At 45.2% G+C, this 18,490-nt stretch overlaps 2 protein-coding genes across 4 annotated transcripts in view; both read left to right on the top strand.

The window, feature by feature from the left end:
- LOC114864843 (neuronal acetylcholine receptor subunit alpha-3-like) overlaps nt 1-6,089 on the top strand; it is a 10,296-nt gene extending 4,207 nt beyond the window's left edge. Inside the window, exons 2-7 of the mRNA XM_029165828.3 lie at nt 2,300-2,439; nt 2,590-2,634; nt 2,716-2,825; nt 2,932-3,139; nt 3,227-4,237; nt 4,948-6,089. Of these exons, the coding sequence (XP_029021661.1) occupies nt 2,300-2,439; nt 2,590-2,634; nt 2,716-2,825; nt 2,932-3,139; nt 3,227-4,237; nt 4,948-5,073 (1,640 nt within the window). The 3' untranslated portion in view covers nt 5,074-6,089. The remainder of the gene's footprint in view (nt 1-2,299; nt 2,440-2,589; nt 2,635-2,715; nt 2,826-2,931; nt 3,140-3,226; nt 4,238-4,947) is intronic.
- Nucleotides 6,090-12,619: 6,530 nt separating this feature from the next.
- On the top strand, nt 12,620-18,490 carry LOC114864844 (neuronal acetylcholine receptor subunit non-alpha-2-like). 3 transcript variants are annotated; one of them, XM_029165830.3, is made up of 7 exons: nt 12,620-12,894; nt 13,736-13,887; nt 15,037-15,081; nt 15,316-15,425; nt 15,608-16,523; nt 16,603-16,744; nt 18,067-18,490. In XM_029165830.3, exons 1-7 carry the CDS (start codon nt 12,831-12,833, stop codon nt 18,075-18,077), a joined length of 1,440 nt encoding a protein of 479 aa, XP_029021663.1. In that variant the 5' UTR covers nt 12,620-12,830; the 3' UTR covers nt 18,078-18,490. The 3 variants fall into 3 exon arrangements, with proteins under 3 accessions (XP_029021663.1, XP_055368506.1, XP_029021662.1); XM_055512531.1 differs by lacking the exon at nt 18,067-18,490 and having other exon boundaries at nt 12,621-12,894; nt 15,608-15,984; nt 16,066-16,523; nt 16,603-17,738; XM_029165829.3 differs by lacking the exon at nt 18,067-18,490 and having other exon boundaries at nt 12,622-12,894; nt 16,603-17,738.

The raw sequence follows: 18,490 nt of genomic DNA, 5'->3' as shown, positions 1-18,490 counted from the left end.
TAAATGTAGTTGATATGCTTGTGCCAGACTTTCACCAATGATCTGGAATCATAAATGTTTCAGAACTCGTTCCAATATGCACTTAAACGCAGCCCTGTTGCGTCTTTATGGTAAAACCACGGAGTGTGAGCGGGAGAAGCGGCGGGTCGTTTCAACGGAGGTCAAAGTGCAAAGTTTATAATTACCTTTCTTTAAATTAAGGCTGCTTAAGCTCCTAAGTGGCAGAACACAGACAGGAGGAAGGGAGTGACTCTGTCAACAGAGCAAGGAAGAAAGTGCTTTAATTTTTTACGGTCCCTGTGAACAAAAGGTCCAATTAATTGAGTGAGTATACAGTAATTGCCCTGCTTCCCCTTTGCCCAATTAGAGGCTTAAAGAAGGTTCTGGCAGCGCAGTGAATTAGGAAGCAGTGGGCAGTTTTCAGCGCAGGTACCGAGAGCTGAAATTACACAAGTGTCTCTGGAGAGCTGGCTTTTCATTAGGCTTTAAGGCTCAACTTGCCTCTTCCACTGACCCCAGAAAACGTCCCGAGAGTCGGCTTCAATGTTTCCATGAAAGGTTTTAGGATATATAATATAACTCTTTGCTAATGTTTGAGGATATCAGAACTAACACTAAATTTGAACATTAGAAAGACCCTCCTCCTCTAAGGAGCTCTGCTTACGTTGCCTTCATCAGGGTGATAAATGTTTAGGAGGAAAAATGTTGCAGGAAAAAAACAGTGCAACCTGATTTTCTCTGTGGACTTAAACAACCTGCACCCTGCTGTGACTCTGACTTTTTGTAATATTCACGCCTCATAAATGACGGTGGCACTTCTGTTAGCGCTCCATCCATGTCTCTTTTTACCTTTACGTTGCACTAATTGCTGTCTGGAGTCAGGCACTAATTAGTTTTGGGTATGTTGTTTTGTCATAGTTTTTACATGCACCAGATGTTATGACTTATGTAAGCAGATTCTAGAGATTGAATTTTTAGCCCAGTAAGCTGAGTCTCCCCCTGAGCTGTGTGAGTCCCCTGTGAATTTATAAATGTAAATTTTATTCTCTAAAAAGTTGCTTTCTTTATATATGTGTCACCATTAGCCCATAATATTATGTGGTCCTTACATAAAGTAAATGAACGTAGAATAACATTGTATAATTCTTTTTATTATTAGACTAATAATTATTGTCCAGGCCAAATTGTGTCTGAGCTTTGAATCTGAACAAATGTGCAGGTTTTTCACGATGAGACACCAGACAATGTGTGATCTGGGGTGTCTGTGTTCATCTTGGTGTATCCCAGTAGCAATAAACAGCAGATCTGCGTGGACAGAGAAAATGAAATATTTGTTTTAGCATATAGGGTCTTGTCATATTAAAGCTGCTGTATGACACGAAACCTTGTACAGTCCACATTTCTCCTTCTGCTATATTCTACAATCAGTATTTCTAGACAGTTAATGACAATGAGTGCAGCCAAATACTATTTATACTGTAGATATATTCATTCCTATTTTGCTCCCTTGCCTTGACACGTGTTGGCTGAGTTGATAATATTTGCTGTGACAAAGTAGCTGAGTGTAGAAGGTAACCTGCACAGTGTAGCAGTGAAAGGAACTGTCCCGTTGAAGGACCATGTTTTATTGAGTTGTTGTCAAGGAAACAGACCTTCAGAGTAAACATGGCTGTTTGTGTGTATGTGGGTCGTGCCCCATTTGCCCTTTTGGTGAAAACACATTTTCCTCCATCTATAAAACACATACTCGCGAATACAATTTTGATGCACCTTGACCTTGATCGTGCACCTTTCGTATTGAGGCAGCGATGGAAGGTTGGCCCTCGCGATGCTACGATGACGTATTGAGGATTTGGGTGGTGGATTTGCCACAATGATGAAAACCACTGGCCCACGTTTGTGAAGTTGTGCTGTTGGTGTGAGTGTGTGATGTCTCCGGGGAGGAAGCATTTTCTGCTTGGACAGGCGTGGCTCTATGCGCCATTCAAGGCACCAGCGTTACTAGTGGCGGTTTTCCACAATGTGACCTCTAATCCAGCCATACAAAGGGCACGGACGCTTCCACAACACGTCGCCATCTCGTGCATGGAAACGTCCTGAAAGCTTTTTTATTTAGCCTTGACTGGGTAAATAGGCCACTGCATTGCAAGCAGTCCGTTCACCAAATTAAGTAAATACAGCTGTTAGCAATACTGAGGAGAATTTTAACTTCTTCAAAACCGCAACATCTGCAGTTAAACACCAGAAATGTGACATATTTGCTTAAATGAGCTCTTCTTCCTCTTCTCCGACATCTCAGGCTGTTTTTCGTCTAAAGCAGAGGACAGATTGTTTCGGAGGTTGTTCCGACGGTACAACCAGTTCATCAGACCGGTGGAGAATGTATCTGATCCGGTCACAGTGGAGTTTGAGGTCTCCATCTCTCAACTAGTCAAAGTGGTAAGAAGAGAGAATCCAGATTAAAGGTTAAATATTTAAAAGTTCAGAGTTCAAAACAAAGAAAGTGTGTTTTAAATCTATTTAAAATGTCTTAAAACCCTCATCAAGGTTTCTTTTTCTTGGACTCATTGATGTTTTCTATGTTTAAAGGATGAGGTGAATCAGATCATGGAGACCAACCTGTGGCTGAGACATGTGAGTGCCAGCGATTCTTTATGGGATGTCAGCCCATCATCCGTCCACACTGACATAAGCTAAGTTTTATTTGACCCGCAGGTCTGGAATGACTACAAGCTTAAATGGGTCCCCGCTGAATACGACGGGATCGAGTTCATACGAGTTCCATCCAATAAGATTTGGAGGCCAGACATTGTTTTGTACAACAAGTAAGTTCTGATGCCCAGACGTTGAGAAGAGATCCGTGCTCACCAACGGTTGCAGTGATGAATCCACTACTGTGTCAGTCTGAATTTGACAAATGTTCCCTCCCAGTGCTGTAGGAGATTTTCTTGTTGAAGACAAGACCAAGGCTCTGCTGAAGTTCGACGGCACCATTACGTGGATTCCTCCGGCGATTTTTAAGTCCTCTTGCCCCATGGACATCACCTACTTCCCCTTTGACTACCAGAACTGCTCCATGAAGTTCGGCTCCTGGACCTACGACAAGGCCAAGATCGACCTGGTGCTCATCGGGTCAAAGGTCAGACAGAGTCACAGCAAAAAAAAACCCAAACAAAACAATAAATCCACCTTCCTTAAAGTAACACTCCCGTTTGCGTCTCTGCAGGTAAACCTGAAAGACTTCTGGGAAAGTGGAGAGTGGGAGATCATCGACGCCCCAGGATACAAGCATGACATCAAGTATAACTGCTGTGAAGAGATCTACCCAGACATCACCTACTCCTTCTACATCCGCCGTCTGCCGCTCTTCTACACCATCAACCTCATCATTCCCTGCCTCCTCATCTCCTTCCTCACGGTGCTGGTCTTCTACCTGCCCTCCGACTGTGGCGAGAAGGTCACGCTGTGCATCTCGGTCCTGCTCTCCCTCACCGTGTTCCTGCTGGTCATCACCGAGACCATCCCCTCCACGTCGCTCGTCATCCCTCTGATCGGCGAGTACCTCCTCTTCACCATGATATTTGTGACGCTCAGCATCGTCATCACCGTCTTCGTGCTCAACGTCCACTACCGCACGCCCATGACTCACACCATGCCGGAGTGGGTGAGGTCCGTGTTCCTGGGGGTGCTGCCGAGGGTGATGCTCATGAGGCGGCCCATTGACCAGGGCTGCTCCACTCCTGCCGTTACCGCGGGAACGGGGGGAGGAGGCGCCGCGCTAGGAGGCCCCGGAGGAGTCAAGAAGCGGAAGACCAGCGTAGGGAGCGGGTCAGGGAGCGTCAGCATCGGAGGGATTACAGGGGGCGTGGCGTGTCCGCCCGCGTTGGAGGGGGGCGCGGGGGGAGGGGGAGGAGCCTCCTCGGCCAGCGGCTCCATGAACTGCGTGGAGTACGGCGAGGTGAGCCGCGACATGAAGCGGGATGTGAACAGAAGGCTCCCCTACAGAGGCAAGGAGGTCCCGACCCCGGTGCCCCCGCCCGTGGTCCCTCCCCCCCCTCCCCCCCAGGCCCAGGGGTCCCAGGAGGCGGAGCTGCCCAAGCTCTCCGGGCGTCTGAACGCCCCGTCGCCGGTCAGCGCCGTCGTCGCCTTCTCCGTGGTGTCGCCTGAGATCAAGCAGGCCATCGAGAGCGTCAAGTACATCGCAGAGAACATGAGGACCCGCAACAAAGCCAAAGAGGTAGGAAAAGCAGGGCTCAGCTGTGTGTGTGTGAAGCTGGACTAAAAGTTTAATATTACCAGGTGCAACATTCACATGTGCATGAATATGCAATAGAAAGTCCAATAATAGTGTAAGGCCCTGATTTGGTTCCAGGTTTTATTGTCAGACTGTTGCTCCAACCTCAGCCAGAACCCCCGAATTTCAACCATCAACCAGAACCTCAGGATTATTTCTCCCTGGGATTTTGTGCTCAGATTTCTCCCACACAATATACACAAATGAGCATAAACACAACAACAAAGCGTCCTTGTGTGCGCGTTATCTGCTCCGTGTGCGTTTCTACTGAGTGGGGAGATGATTCAGGAACGGCTGCGCTGCGACATAAAGGGAGCGTAAATCTGCGTGTCTGTCGCAGATGGGGGGCTTTGCCGATGCCTCTCTCACACTCTGGATGGTCCTGATACGTTTGTGGCTTCGGCTTTTTTTTAGCAGAGCTTTGCTTTGCTGATGCACACAGAATAGCCCCGATGCCCGCTCTATAGAAACATAACGGCATTCTGGTCAGTGCAGCCGTGATCCTGTTATACACACCTGAGTGATCGGGGGAGTATGCACACATTCATAGGATTAATTGTGTGTGTGTGCGTGTGTGTGTGTGTGTGTGTGTGTGTGTGTGTGTGTGTGTGTGTGTGTGTGTGTGTGTGTGTGTCTCTCCATCCTCTCCTCAGGTGGAGGATGACTGGAAGTACGTCGCCATGGTCATCGACAGGATCTTCCTCTGGGTTTTTGTGACTGTCTGTGTGCTGGGAACTCTGGGACTCTTCCTTCAGCCGCTCATCAGCTTCCTGAAATGAGCCGCTCCGTTTTCGGCCCACGTGAATTATTTTCGGGAGGCATCTCTCCGGCTTTGTCTCCCGTTTCCTTTTCTGCTTTCCATCTCTCACTCCTCAGCAACCGCTGATAGCCCTCAGCTGTCTCTTTCCTCATATGACTTACCCAGATTCCCCCGTTTCTCATCTGACATCTACGATATTCGCACGCCACACTGTTTTCCTGTCTAATCCTCCACATCGCTGCTTTTTTTTCCAGCTTCATTTTTAACATCTGCTGTCCTTCTTTTCCTCCCTCCTGCCTGCGGCGCTTCACTACTATTGTCTACATACTTGCATCTGATATGTATTGTCATCATTCAGGATTGTACAGTGTTGAACATTCTGGGTAAATATGTAGGTAATTATTATTGTAATTACTGTTGTGTAACCTTAAGATATGAAGAAAGCACAGATTAGAGAAATGCTAGACATGCGTCCTGCTATCATTGCTACTTCACCTTTGACAGCAGGTAATGATCTGTATGTACTGTTTAGTGATTTGATGACTAGCACTTCCTGTTGTCAAATACCTCAGTCACCTCTACCCGTCCCTGTACATACATGTACCTTGATGCACGGCTTGCGAGAGCATCCCAAGCCACAGCTTTACACCTTTTAATGATATTCATTCCCTATGTCGTCGCACAAAGTACAATTATACACCGAAATCACAACATTGTGACAAACCCCAAATGGATGGAAAAAACATTCTGTTGCACAATTCAGATTAAACCTAACATGGAGTTAAATGAAGCAAGTGACCAAACATTATGTTTTGAATGTTTTTGTGGGTCTGTCCTGAATGTGTGCGCATCCTCATGGTACTCATCTGTCCAGAGACGGAGGACCCAGCTCCGTGTTTAATTTGGGAAAGAATCATTTTCCATCTTTTACCTATTTTAGGATAATTTGATGGGAACCGGATGAATGTATACGGTGGAATACATCATGGAAATCTATTTGCTTTAATGTTAAAGAGGAAGAAACCTGAAAGAGAACTGTTGTTTCGGTGAATTACTTTTCTATTTGTATGTATCACAGTTACCGTTCACAATTACTGTGTATCCTGAAGCGAGTGCCCTCTGACCTGGTGTGGAATTGCATTAGTGCACATCCATAGAGGCTTGTGTACCATAGGGATAGGACAGGTATTTTTAACATGAAGAGAGAAGCGCTGGCCAACCTCGGTTCAAGGCGAGGAGGACAGAAGACAGAAGAGGTGGGTGTGATTAGAATTCCAGGCATGTCCAGGGATTTAGAGGATCCAGGTGCTTTGTTTACTCCCTGGTAAAGCAACAATGTAGCAAGTTACAGTGACCACACACACACACACACACACACACACACACACACACACACACACACACACACACACACACACACACACACACACACACACACACTAGTGCATACTGGGTAAAGTAAAACTGTTGCAAAAAAGCACAGTGAAGCATTTTTCTTTGAAGCTCCTCTTTTTTTGTTATCCTTCCTCCCCTCACGCCACCAAAGGTCACGGGTGAGTCTGAATGTGCCTATCAGCCGTGACGCACACACAGACACACACAGTTCAGGGTGGTGGAGGAACAAATTGCAGCCCTTTTCCCCTCAAGCCATATTGGAGTCTGACTCTGGCTTTGAATTGGCCCAATCGGTGGCTCCAGGCAATTCAGCCACTCACAGTTAATCCCTACAAGTGTGCACTGAATAAGCACGTGTGTGTGTGTGTGTGTGTGTGTGTGTGTGTGTGTGTGTGTGTGTGTGTGTGTGTGTGTGTGTGTGTGTGTGTGTGTGTGTGTGTGTGTGTGTGTGTGTGCGTGCGTGCGTGTATGTCTGTGTTTAAGACAGATGGAGGAAGACTACACATCCCACCTGAGGAAGTGAGTAATGAACACACTCAGCAAGATAGCGACAGTACAGGATGTGTGTGTGTGTGTGTGTGTGTGTGTGTGTGTGTGTGTGTGTGTGTGTGTGTGTGTGTGTGTGCGTGTGCGTGCATGCGTTTATCGGAGTCCATTTGTGGTCTCTCCAGCGTGGATATGACTACATGATGCGGATTATGGGATGGGATGGATGGAGTCTAGTTAGAAGTATGGAGATGCGGCAGCGACCGACATGGTATCCCATCAGTCTCAGTCTGCTGCATGACAGGGTCACATTAGCGGCTGGCTTCCACAGAACGAGGAAATCAGCCAGCGAGCCAGCTTCTCCAGCTATATTTGGACAGTATTTGTATGGAGGATGCAATTTTCCTCAATGCCTCTCCTCAAACTTATTGAGCTGCCGTTCAAACCCACAGTATTACAGAGTAAATAAGCCACACCATGGTGTTACCCTTCCTATTATGTTGCCATACAAAGTTCCTTTTTGATCCTTTAGTGCTGCTTACACAATATTCTTTGCAAAACACACAACTTGTCGACCTCTGGAAACCAGCAGCCACTTTAAGCAGAATTTGTAATGGTGCAAGTTTGATTCTCTTTATTTATTTTATATATTTAAAGCTTCGAATCTTTCTGGAATGACTGGACTTGAAGTGCTCGACGGCAGTTAGAGCAAAGCAAAGCTCTGGCTACTAAATTGAAAGATAATACATTATTAAATCAGCCACATGGATGAATATTTTACACGATTCTTCCTTGTTGAGGCCGATCCATTCTGGATGGCATGACTCCAGGACAACTGACTGGTCAGAGCTTTTCTGTAAGATCAATTTCTGTTCGTTTGACATCTGATTTGTCATAATTGTGTTAAATTTTTCATTGTCTTTAAAAAATTTTTTTTATCCTTTAAAGCAATTCGTATAGAAAATTCTTTACTTCCAACTCTTCCAAGGAACCTCCGTGATGAGGGGGAGTCTGCCGTGGACAGGTGCATGCTGGGAAACGCTGGGGTGGGGTTGTAGGCTGCGATTGGGGCACGCTGCAGAATGGCGTGTGGTGAATTAGGGGTTGCCTCTCGTGTTGTCAGGAGCGGAACGGTACGTGCCCGCGGCCGGCCGACCGTGGATAAACGAAGGAGACTCTCCTCTAAATAATTCATTCCAACGGAGCCTTCTGAACACTCACACACATGCAGGGTCCTCTCATACATAGCAGAATAGAACACACCCTCACATGTGCTCACAAAGAGCAGGCTTCTAATTTTACTCTCTGCTGAATATTTATAGCTGTAGAATATATAGATGAAGAAACATTGACTTAGAATTAGGATAAAGCGTTTTGGTGGAACAACAAAAAAGCTCCTGGCAGTATTTGTTGAGTTCAACAGCAAATATTACACTCATTTATCTTTGACAGTTATATATATAGTCTCTGTAACAACAAGAGCGTTTTTTATTCATAACTTGTCTGTTTGAGATCCCTGCTGCTCTTTATCACCCTCAAATAACATCCAAGCGTGTTGTCCCATAGTTTACTTCAGCAACTTAAAGCTGACAGAAATTAAAGGAGGACACGCAACCTGTATCATAACCTGCATTTTATGGCTACTTCTCCAACGTCATGGAAACATTCTAAATGATGCAGTGGCAGAGAGAGAGAGAGAGAGAGAGAGAGAGCATGTGCCCACTGAGAGCTGAGGCAATCAAATTCAGTCAAGCAGACGAGTACTAGCTCACAGCATTAGTGTGACAGATGACTTATTACTTATTACTGTACATGCTCTGTATTGTTACGTTGGATCAACAGGTTTTGCCACAAACTCAGAACTGAATGAGGTATTATCAGATATTATTAATTCAATTTACTGTTTATTTAATTATTAATAAGAATGAATAAAATACCTCCCTGACACCAGGCTGCTCTGTAACGTCTGAAGGTTCACTCTTTACCTTATAGCGAGTTGGACAGTTTCAAGAAGTAAGAACTTATTTTAAACCTCAGTTCATGTTCGGCGTCAGCTTATCTGACACCTCGGGCCAAAAATATAGGTCTGCAAAGTAACGAGCGGCGTTCCCGACTGACAAAAAGCAGACAGGCGGCGTGTGATTTGTCTGATAAGCATCCTGATTGGCTTTTTCCCCTCTATCACTCCCATGCTGAGTATTTCATGTAAACTACCCTTGTTAAATCCACTGTGACACGGTTGTAAATGTACGGCTGGATTATAAAGGGAGGCAGGATGAGGATGACACCTGCACAGAGGGAAAATCTCTACCTGTAGCTGAGGCGTCAACCTGTGCTCATGTGATGAACAGGAGCTGGACTGATCACTGGGACCAGTACTGATCACTGGGACCAGGACTGGTTGTGTTTGTGGACAGCGTAACACAAACCCAGGCCCTTTATTCTCTTCTGATAAAGCCCTCGCTGGCGCGCCATCAGCGCAGTCAAGGCTCTTCCCGCGTCATCACAGCAGCTTTATGCTAACGTGACACATAGTACGTGACATAAGGTGCCTCATTATGTGTCCGTCTTGTCTGGAGGCGATCGAAGGTTACACGTTCGCGCGGTAGAATCGAGCACACGGGCCTCGTCTTGGTGGACGCCCCGCGGTGCACGGCTCTGAGGAGTCATGTGGTCACGAGCAGAAGTATGCAGGAGCGCATTTCCATACATGCATAATACACATGCACGGGCATACGCGCATCAAGACGCTCATGCATTTATGCAAAACCACTGATGAGACGCACACGTAGGCACGAAGCACAGCTGATTCACATCTGATGACGGCATCTGTGCAGCGCCAGGGCTCGGTCCGGCCTCTGCCAGCTGGCTCAGGCCCGATCACCACTGCTGTTTAACCTTGCTTTAGCACATGATTACTGATCATTAGGCAGTCCGACGTTATGTGAAGGAGGCCGTCTGGCGGCACGGCTCAGCGGGCTTTGGTTTCACACCGTCGGAGGCCCTTTCACCTTATCGCGATGAAAACAAAGGGAAAATCAGTGTCAGCTGTCTGGATTGAAGGATCGGGTTGGGAGGTGGTAAATATTTAGGAGCGTGTGTCTGGTTTGCGAGAAACCCTCATTAGAAATACATGTATTTGACATGTGACCCTGAAAACCCTCCATCTAAAACCGAATGCACAATTTGTTGAAATTCATCACTTTTCTTTTCTTTTCTTTTCTTTTCTTTTCTTTTCTTTTCTTTTCTTTTCTTTTCTTTTCTTTTCTTTTCTTTTCTTTTCTTTTCTTTTCTTTTCTTTTCTTTTCTTTTCTTTCTTTCCTTTCCTTTATTCTCTTTTCAACTTTAATGTAACTTTTGAGAACATCCAGTGACACTCCCCTCTCATCTTTGTCTCTTTCCATTTATTTCACTGTGCAGTTCCTTACAAATTAAAACATCAAACAACCAAACTCTTATATTATTAATGAGTGCAGATCTTTGCGTCCTCAAAAGTTCACTGAGTATTGAAAAAGTTTCCATATTCTTTTGTTTCCATTGATGTTCCAAAGTTTAATAGGCATTAACTCAGCGCTAGTGGTGCCATTAAATAGTATTAGCACATGTGCGACCACTTACTTTGTGTTTTCCTTTGAAGTGTGTGTAAGATTTGATTCTCCTTTGCTCTTTCCACTTCCTTTATCACCAATGCTTTAAAAACCTCAGAATAACAAACAGATTAAGATTAAACCCGCGTGCCTCAGGAGACAGGGTTGTTTCCCTCTATTTATTAAATATTTCTGCACGGAGTGAAATTATGCAGACTTTAATTATAACCCCAACAACGGCTGAGAAAACAAAAACAACACTAAATCAAGGCAAGAAGAAAAGTCTCACACACACGAACCAGCTTCAGCGTTTCGTAAACACACAGATGCAGCAAATGTATTCTCCCTTCACTTTCTGTCTCCTTCTCACACACACACACACACACACACACACACACACACACACACACACACACACACACACACACACACGGACGCGCACACACACACACACACACACACACACACACACACACACACACACACACACACACACACACACACACACCGTGCAGCTGCCCACTGTCGTCTGGGAAGAGGCCGGCAGGTTTCCAGCCCGCGAGAATTCATGTTTCCGAATGATTAGAGGCGAGGCGGATGGGCCGATCTCAGAGGCAGCAGCTGCCCGCCCCACGGCTCCAAGTGGAGCAGAAAATCAGGATAATTTTATTGTGATAATCAGCTTCACGTTATCCCTGTCACTTCAGCCCAGGCGGCACGAGCAGAGATGGAGCATGGAGGAAAGGTAGTGTGTGACACAGAGCGAGAGAGGAGGAGGAGGCGAGGAATAAAAATACTAAGAAAACATGTATTCATGCCTGAATGACTGCAGAATATATGCATCTGGGTCTGAGTTTTGTGCTGTGCTGTGCTCGTGAAGGCCAACACTCAATCCAAAAGTTAAAGTTTGTGTGACTGCGTTTAGACTTAGTTCAGTTTTTGGATCTATGAACAGATTATTCCTCAGTGCTCACACTAGATTAGACGTCAGGTGGGAGCTTTTGCAGCACACATTTATTTATCAAAGTGTTGCTGTCTGCTGTGATTTCTACAGTAACCATCTGTGTGTGTTTGCTCGGGGAGATGTTAATAGGTTCACGGTCTTGGCTGTCTCTCCACACTCATACTTTCCTTTTGTCTTGCGTTGTGTGTGAGTCAGACCATCTGTCTGTTTCTCTTGTCCTTTGCTCACACAATCAGCTGCAGGCCCACTCATGTTTTGGCTCTTTGGTTTTGTGGTGCCATTCTTTCTCTCCTTTTCTTTGTTGGAGCCCAACTGTTTGCTGTTGTGTTTTATGTTTTTATTTATATTTATATTTGATCATTAAATTAGATTTCTTTAACTGTCATTTAACCTCACTTACAGCAGCAATCTCTGTTTTGCTTTTTTGTTTTTAAATATTTTCTGCCTTCTGTCAGTCACGGTGGCCACGCCCCTTGGGGACACGCCCACTTCCTGGTTCACGGTTTAACATAGAACAGGACTTAGTCACGTCTTCTCTGTTGGTTTATTCACTCAGTTGTTTAACCCCTGTCAGTTTATTTGTGTGTTTGTTGTCTTTCCCTGATTCCACCCTGTTCCTCTGCATGTAAGTTTGTTTGTAGTTATGTTCAGCTTGTTAGTTCTACAGTAGTTCTTATATTCAATATAAAGTGTCTTCCTTGTTCAAATGATCAACCCAGGTTATTACTGTTGTTTATGATCAAACTGTGAGTTGTAATGTATCTGTGTGTTCCTATAAAACATAATCACAAACTACACACTGTGATGAGACGAATTCAATGAATAGGTAACTTTTTGTGAAGAGGTCTCACACAGACCTCTCACTGGCTGTGATTTCATAGATCATAGGGCGATGGTCCCATTAGCGCCCTCCAGTGGACGAACAGGAACGGTGCTATTAACGCCGACGGTTTGAAGTCCAATATCACAACTTGAACCACATCCTCTAGCCCAAAGCGAAAATGTTATAAAAAGTGATTTTATCCGCGCGATGGTGAGAAAAGTATAAAAAACCCTGCTCACCACAACCCCACCGGCCGTTCCTCTCTCACCCTCCTGCGTCCTCCCCCATCCGCGCCGCACCACCGCCCCCACCGTGACGCCCCGAACTGGAGTCACCGCACGCGGACTCCGGCCACATGCGCGCTCACACCAGCTCCCCTCCCCGCGTCGAGCCGCCGCAGAGGGCACGCTTCTGATGGAAACCTCGGCGCTTCGGCCGCGGCGCTGCGCGTTCGGTAGTCCTCTGTAGCGGAGCACTCGACGGCGACGGGAGGCTGCGGGAGCGCGCGGCAGCGCCGCACCATGAAGTTGGCGTTTCTCCTCCTCGCGTCGATGTCCTGCTCCCTGTGCCTCGCCAGGACCGCCGGTGAGCAGCATTTGTGTGTTTCTACTTGCGCATCCAGCCGCAGTTTGATTTCTAGATAACTCATCAATGCCAGAAAACTCCAGAGTTGTTACTTGGAATCGCTTTTGTTTCAAGTTGATGGTTATTTTCATGGTGGTTATTACAGCAGGGTTTACTGTAGGTTTAAAGAGAAGGACGTTTGTTTCAGATGCGTGATTATGAGGTCAATAAAATATGAAAAACGCTATTTGGAGCTGACAGAAGTTGATACTCGCGTCCTCGTAACCTCCACTGAGTCCTTGAAAGCACCCTCAGATGTTGTGTGTTCCCTTTTTAAAATGCTCCCTGATGGGATGGTTTCATGTTTGCTTGAGGGATGTATTAGTTACTCGCCAGGCAGATGATGTCAGACTGACACGAAGCCAGTGCAGGTCCCAGCAGCAGGTTAATGGTCACCGCTCGTCCTGTCTCTCCTTCATCATACCCATTAGACCTTGAACCTGGCGTCTCCTGTGTCTGACTATCATTGCCATCTCTTGTCAATATTACTGCCTCTGTCCTCTCTGGAGACATTGTATCGCCTCAGGGTGACTGATGTGCCGACTGTCCAGCTTCTGGACACGTTTATATCATCTCTGTTTCCTCCCGCTCTGTAACTCTATAATATCTGCAGAACCTCTTGCTTGGTTATTCTGTTTTTTCTTGATGATAAAGGCTGATATAAATAGTAAAGCATGACTGTTGTTATGCAGTTTAATGACTTTACACATCCATTTTGAGCCTCAGACATGTCTGAAACCAACAGTAGCACAAATCAGTGTAACAGTGAGTGGTTATTAATCTACATGTGCCCATGTTGCAGCTTCAAATGAGTTTGTGTCTTTGGCGGAGATGGAGGACGCCCTCCTGAAAACCCTCTTCCAGGGCTACCAGCGCTGGGTCAGGCCCATCCAGCGAGCCAACGACACTGTGAGAGTCCGCTTTGGTCTCAAGATTTCCCAGCTGGTTGATGTGGTGAGGATGAACAGCCAACGCAACACACACACGTTGCAAGTGAAGCAGTGCCCAATACGTTAAAAAAAGAGAATTAGCAAACAAACATATATATATATATTTTTTTTTTAATATATATTTTTTATTATATATTTTTTTTTATTAAAAACATGAGATGAGCCGGTGTTGAGCTTCTGTGTGTAGCAGTGTCCCACTGCACACGTCTGAAACCAAACATTAGGCTGGCAGCTGCACAGACGGGAGCTTTCCATGGTCCTGAAATAGATGAGGAGCGCTCTTGTCATATCTACAACCACACAGCCTTTCTCTCTCTATCTCTGGGGTGTTCCTTTAATATTTCAGAGGCTTGCTGTGAGAGGTTGGAATGGTCTAGGTGCTCAAAAGGAGAAAATGGAGAGTGTTAAAGGAGAAACCACTTTTCGTGGCTTGAAATATTAATCCCGGTTCAGATTTAACTCTTCATCCTCACCGCCCGACACATGCGTTGCTTAAAGGCAACCGGCGATGAATTAAACAAAGCCCCGTGTGGGTCTGCAGGGAAGAATGATTCCTGGTGATTTTTTGTTCAGTTGTGGAATAACAGAGCCGACCAGAAGCACTTGAGTTTACAGTAGCTGTGCTGTGTTTGTCCCCTGAGTGTTTCTGGGATGCAGCATGTGCTGGTATTAGATTATGCTTCAACCCTGCTCTATGTGAGCTCCAGAGCATCCAACGCAGTCGGACAGCTGAGGCTGTGGATACACAGTGCATATGTTTATTTTTCTCAGGTTCAACTTAGTCTACAGCGAGTAGTTCAGCAGGTTTGTGTTAACCGCTGCCCCTCTCTCCATCGCAGTCCTGTCTGACTCATGCTGCACATATATTACTTCAGCTTGACTGTCTCCTCCTTGGTTTCAACCGTTTGTTGAGGAACCAGCAGAGACAAGCCAATAATATTAATTCATTTTTATGGAAAGGTGGTGACTGATTTTGTTTAATTTAACCCAAGATGTTCATCTACACCAATAATTAACTCTAATGCTTTGACAGATGCCCAAAGCAGAAGCGTAGGGTGGTGTACTCCTGTAGATTTGTATGAACAAAGGTTTGTGTATATATTTTTTAGTTTTATCATCATCTTGTTTCATCTTTCTTTGTCATCTGTTTCAGGATGAGAAAAATCAGCTAATGACAACTAATGTTTGGCTGCGTCAGGTAAGAAAGACATAAATGAAGGAAAGCTGTTTTATTACAACCAGTCTTTCCTTTGTCCAGCCTGAGTCTGGTGTGAGACCAGTTAGTGGCAGGCTGTGTCTAAATAAGAGAGATTTAAAATGAAGTGTAGTTAGCAGACAAGTGGAAACGCTTTTAAGAGTTGTTTAGTGAAATCTAATGTTGTAAAGCATTTAGTCCTTCTGATTAAACAACATCTTCTGCCTCGTTTACCAGGAGTGGATCGATTACAAGCTGCGGTGGAATCCGGAGAAGTACGGAGGAATCACCTCCATCAGAGTTCCCTCTGAAAATATCTGGCTCCCAGACATCGTCCTCTATGAGAAGTGAGACGCTGCAGGATCAGTGTCAGTCACAATATCACAATAATAAGAAAAAATATAAATAATTTCATGTGAAATGTGCAACAACACATTTAGACTTTATATTTTGTATTTTAGTTTCACTTCACTTAAATATAAAATGAACAATATATCAACAAATAATATGAGTCTCTGCCTCCCCTCAGTGCCGATGGCCGGTTTGAAGGGTCCCTCATGACCAAAGCCATTGTGAAGTATAATGGTGCCATCACCTGGACGCCACCTGCAAGTTACAAGTCCGCCTGCACTATGGACGTCACGTTCTTCCCCTTCGACCGGCAGAACTGCTCCATGAAGTTCGGCTCCTGGACCTACGACGGGCACATGGTGGACCTGGTTCTGATGGACCACCAAGTTGACCGCAAGGACTTCTTCGATAACGGAGAGTGGGAGATACTTAGTGCCACTGGTGCCAGAGGGAACCGGAAGGACGGCTTGTATTCCTACCCCTTCATCACATACTCCTTCATTCTGAAGAGGCTGCCATTGTTTTACACGCTCTTCCTCATCATCCCTTGTTTGGGTTTGTCCTTTCTGACTGTCTTGGTGTTTTACCTTCCCTCTGATGAAGGAGAGAAACTCTCACTATCCACCTCTGTCCTAGTGTCGCTCACCGTGTTCCTTCTGGTCATCGAGGAGATCATCCCTTCCTCCTCCAAGGTGATCCCTCTCATCGGCGAGTACCTGCTCTTCATCATGATCTTCGTCACGCTGTCCATCATCGTCACCGTCTTCGTCATCAACGTGCACCACCGCTCCTCCGCCACCTACCACCCCATGTCCCCGTGGGTTCGCAATCTCTTCCTCCAGGAGCTGCCGAGGCTGCTCTGCATGCGAGGACACACCGACCGCTACCACTACCCGGAACTGGCTCCCGAGAGTCCTGAGCTGAAGTCCCGGTCCGGAGGTCGGAGAGGAGGACACAGGACGACCGGCGGCTCCTACGGACAGACGACCTCCGAGGGGAAGGAGGATGAAGCCTGGTCGCTGATGTTGGAGAAGGCCATCTATTCAGTTCGCTACATCAGCAGACATATCCGCAAAGAGCACTTCATCCGCGAGGTGTGTTTAACTGCATTCTATTAAGAACGATTATCCAGACATGGTTTTATTGCTTGGTTCTGTTTCTCCTCCTTCCCAGGTGGTACAGGACTGGAAGTTTGTGGCCCAGGTGTTGGACCGGATCTTCCTTTGGGCGTTTCTTACTGTGTCGGTTTTAGGCACCATCCTCATCTTCACTCCGGCTCTGCGGATGTTCATGAAAATCCCTCCTCCCATAGCAAGTGAGGAGCCCCCGTCACACTAATGGCCACATTATCAGAAACCTAGAAACATTCGTTGCCATTGATTAGGAGGAAGCCACTAGGGGTTTGACTTTGACTTTAAAAACTTAGTTTATTTGGTTTCTTCTCTAGATTCAGTCTGTAAATAATAAACACATCATTAGGTCAGATTTTTCTGCATGTTATATTTAATTGTTACACACATACACATTTATTCTATTAGTAATACATCTTATATTGAATTTAATAAGAAGGATGCCATAATATTTTGCCTATAGATACACACAAAGCATCATGTGTTGTGTTAACTTGAACTTGTTAATTGCCAAAGTCACATAATTTTACAGTATTATGCAGCTGTCAGTAGCAACTTCACACGCGCACATACCTTTAAAACAGTAGAGTACATATGCTGTAATGAAAGAGAACCTGAAAAAATGTACAACCCAGGATCTACAACCCTTATTAAAATGCACTTTAGGTTTTGTAATTTCTTTACAGTCCTTGATCCTTGTTTATATTTTGAACTGAAACGGTCTGTTTCCTCTGTGCAATCCATTTGTTTTATAGAAATGAACAGAAAATCCAGGCCAGCAAAAAATTGTTATTGGCTCATTTCTATATAAATGAAAATGTTTTTTGTTATATCCTGTCAGGAGCAAAGTGTACATCTGTCTCATGCCCCTCACATAACATCCATTTGCACAATTACCAGGTAAAAAAGGTGGAGATAATCATCAGTCATGAGCAGCATTATCACCTCCACATACGGCAGCGCCACCCAGTGGTGAACCAGAGGAACAACCAAACAATATTTTAATAAATCTATTTATCTGTTAAAATGAACTAAGGGGCTACACATTATACCTGGGTTTTGTGTGTTTTACAGAAATGAAAGGAGCACAGCAAATGATGTGATGATGATCAAGACACCACACTGTAACACTGACACTAATCTGATCACTAAAAACTGTTTATAAAGACCATAATGTGATTTCTCCCGAGTTCCTCTTGTTGTTTCTCACTTGTGCCGACAACATAATTGGATAACAAATGTAAACACATGATTTATTACATTTGATGCTGTAATACTATATCTATTTCACGTGGCAGCAGAGCGTTCAAACACCAGGTTGCTCATGTCAACGCAGTACTGAGCATCAGTCCAAAGTGCACAACGTAGGCATAAAGTGAAGGGAGTCGAACTGTCGAAACAGGATCACAAACCTTAAATACTATTAATTCAAACATTTGAAGAAATAAAAGACTTACCTGCAGAGCCATTAGTGAGCCGCTGACGCTCTGAATGTTTGACTTCACAGCCTGCATGTGAACATGAACAAGAGTTTCTTTCATGGAGTTTTCACTAGGCAGTGGAGGGCGATGAATGGAGCAAAGCATCAGGTCGGCTGCTCAAGGTGGGCTCTCATGTTGGTGCCAGGCCTCTGACAGGCCGTGCAAACAGTCTGACTGTGAGAACATAAAGACGGTGCTGTCTGAGCAACTCAACTGAACGTTCATCACATGCACATGTTACAATACAATGAAAGGACGTCTGTAAAGCAGCACATTTATTGCACAGGTGCAAAGTAAGCTGAATTATTTATTTATTGTATGTTGTTTCCCTTATTTGTAGTAAAGGGTTATGAATATGTTTGCATCATTCTTCCACTAGGTGGCGTCTTAGCTCTTAGTTGGTTTTGCAGTCTTTTTACACTATGGTAGAAATAAACAGAGGTAAAATTG

The sequence above is a fragment of the Betta splendens genome, chromosome 10, assembly GCF_900634795.4.
Source record: "Betta splendens chromosome 10, fBetSpl5.4, whole genome shotgun sequence".
NCBI lineage: Eukaryota > Metazoa > Chordata > Actinopteri > Anabantiformes > Osphronemidae > Betta > Betta splendens.
The sequence above is the reverse complement of the archived record's forward strand: the minus strand, read 5'-3'. Positions and strand labels throughout refer to the sequence as shown.

Bases quoted from the DNA above. Each gene is read 5' to 3' on its own strand.
- LOC114864844 (XM_029165829.3), top strand. From the start codon at position 12,831: ATGAAGTTGGCGTTTCTCCTCCTCGCGTCGATGTCCTGCTCCCTGTGC. The intron at 13,888-15,036 runs GTGAGGATGAAC...CATCTGTTTCAG, and splicing joins TTTCCCAGCTGGTTGATGTG to GATGAGAAAAATCAGCTAAT. The intron at 15,426-15,607 runs GTGAGACGCTGC...GCCTCCCCTCAG, and splicing joins GACATCGTCCTCTATGAGAA to TGCCGATGGCCGGTTTGAAG.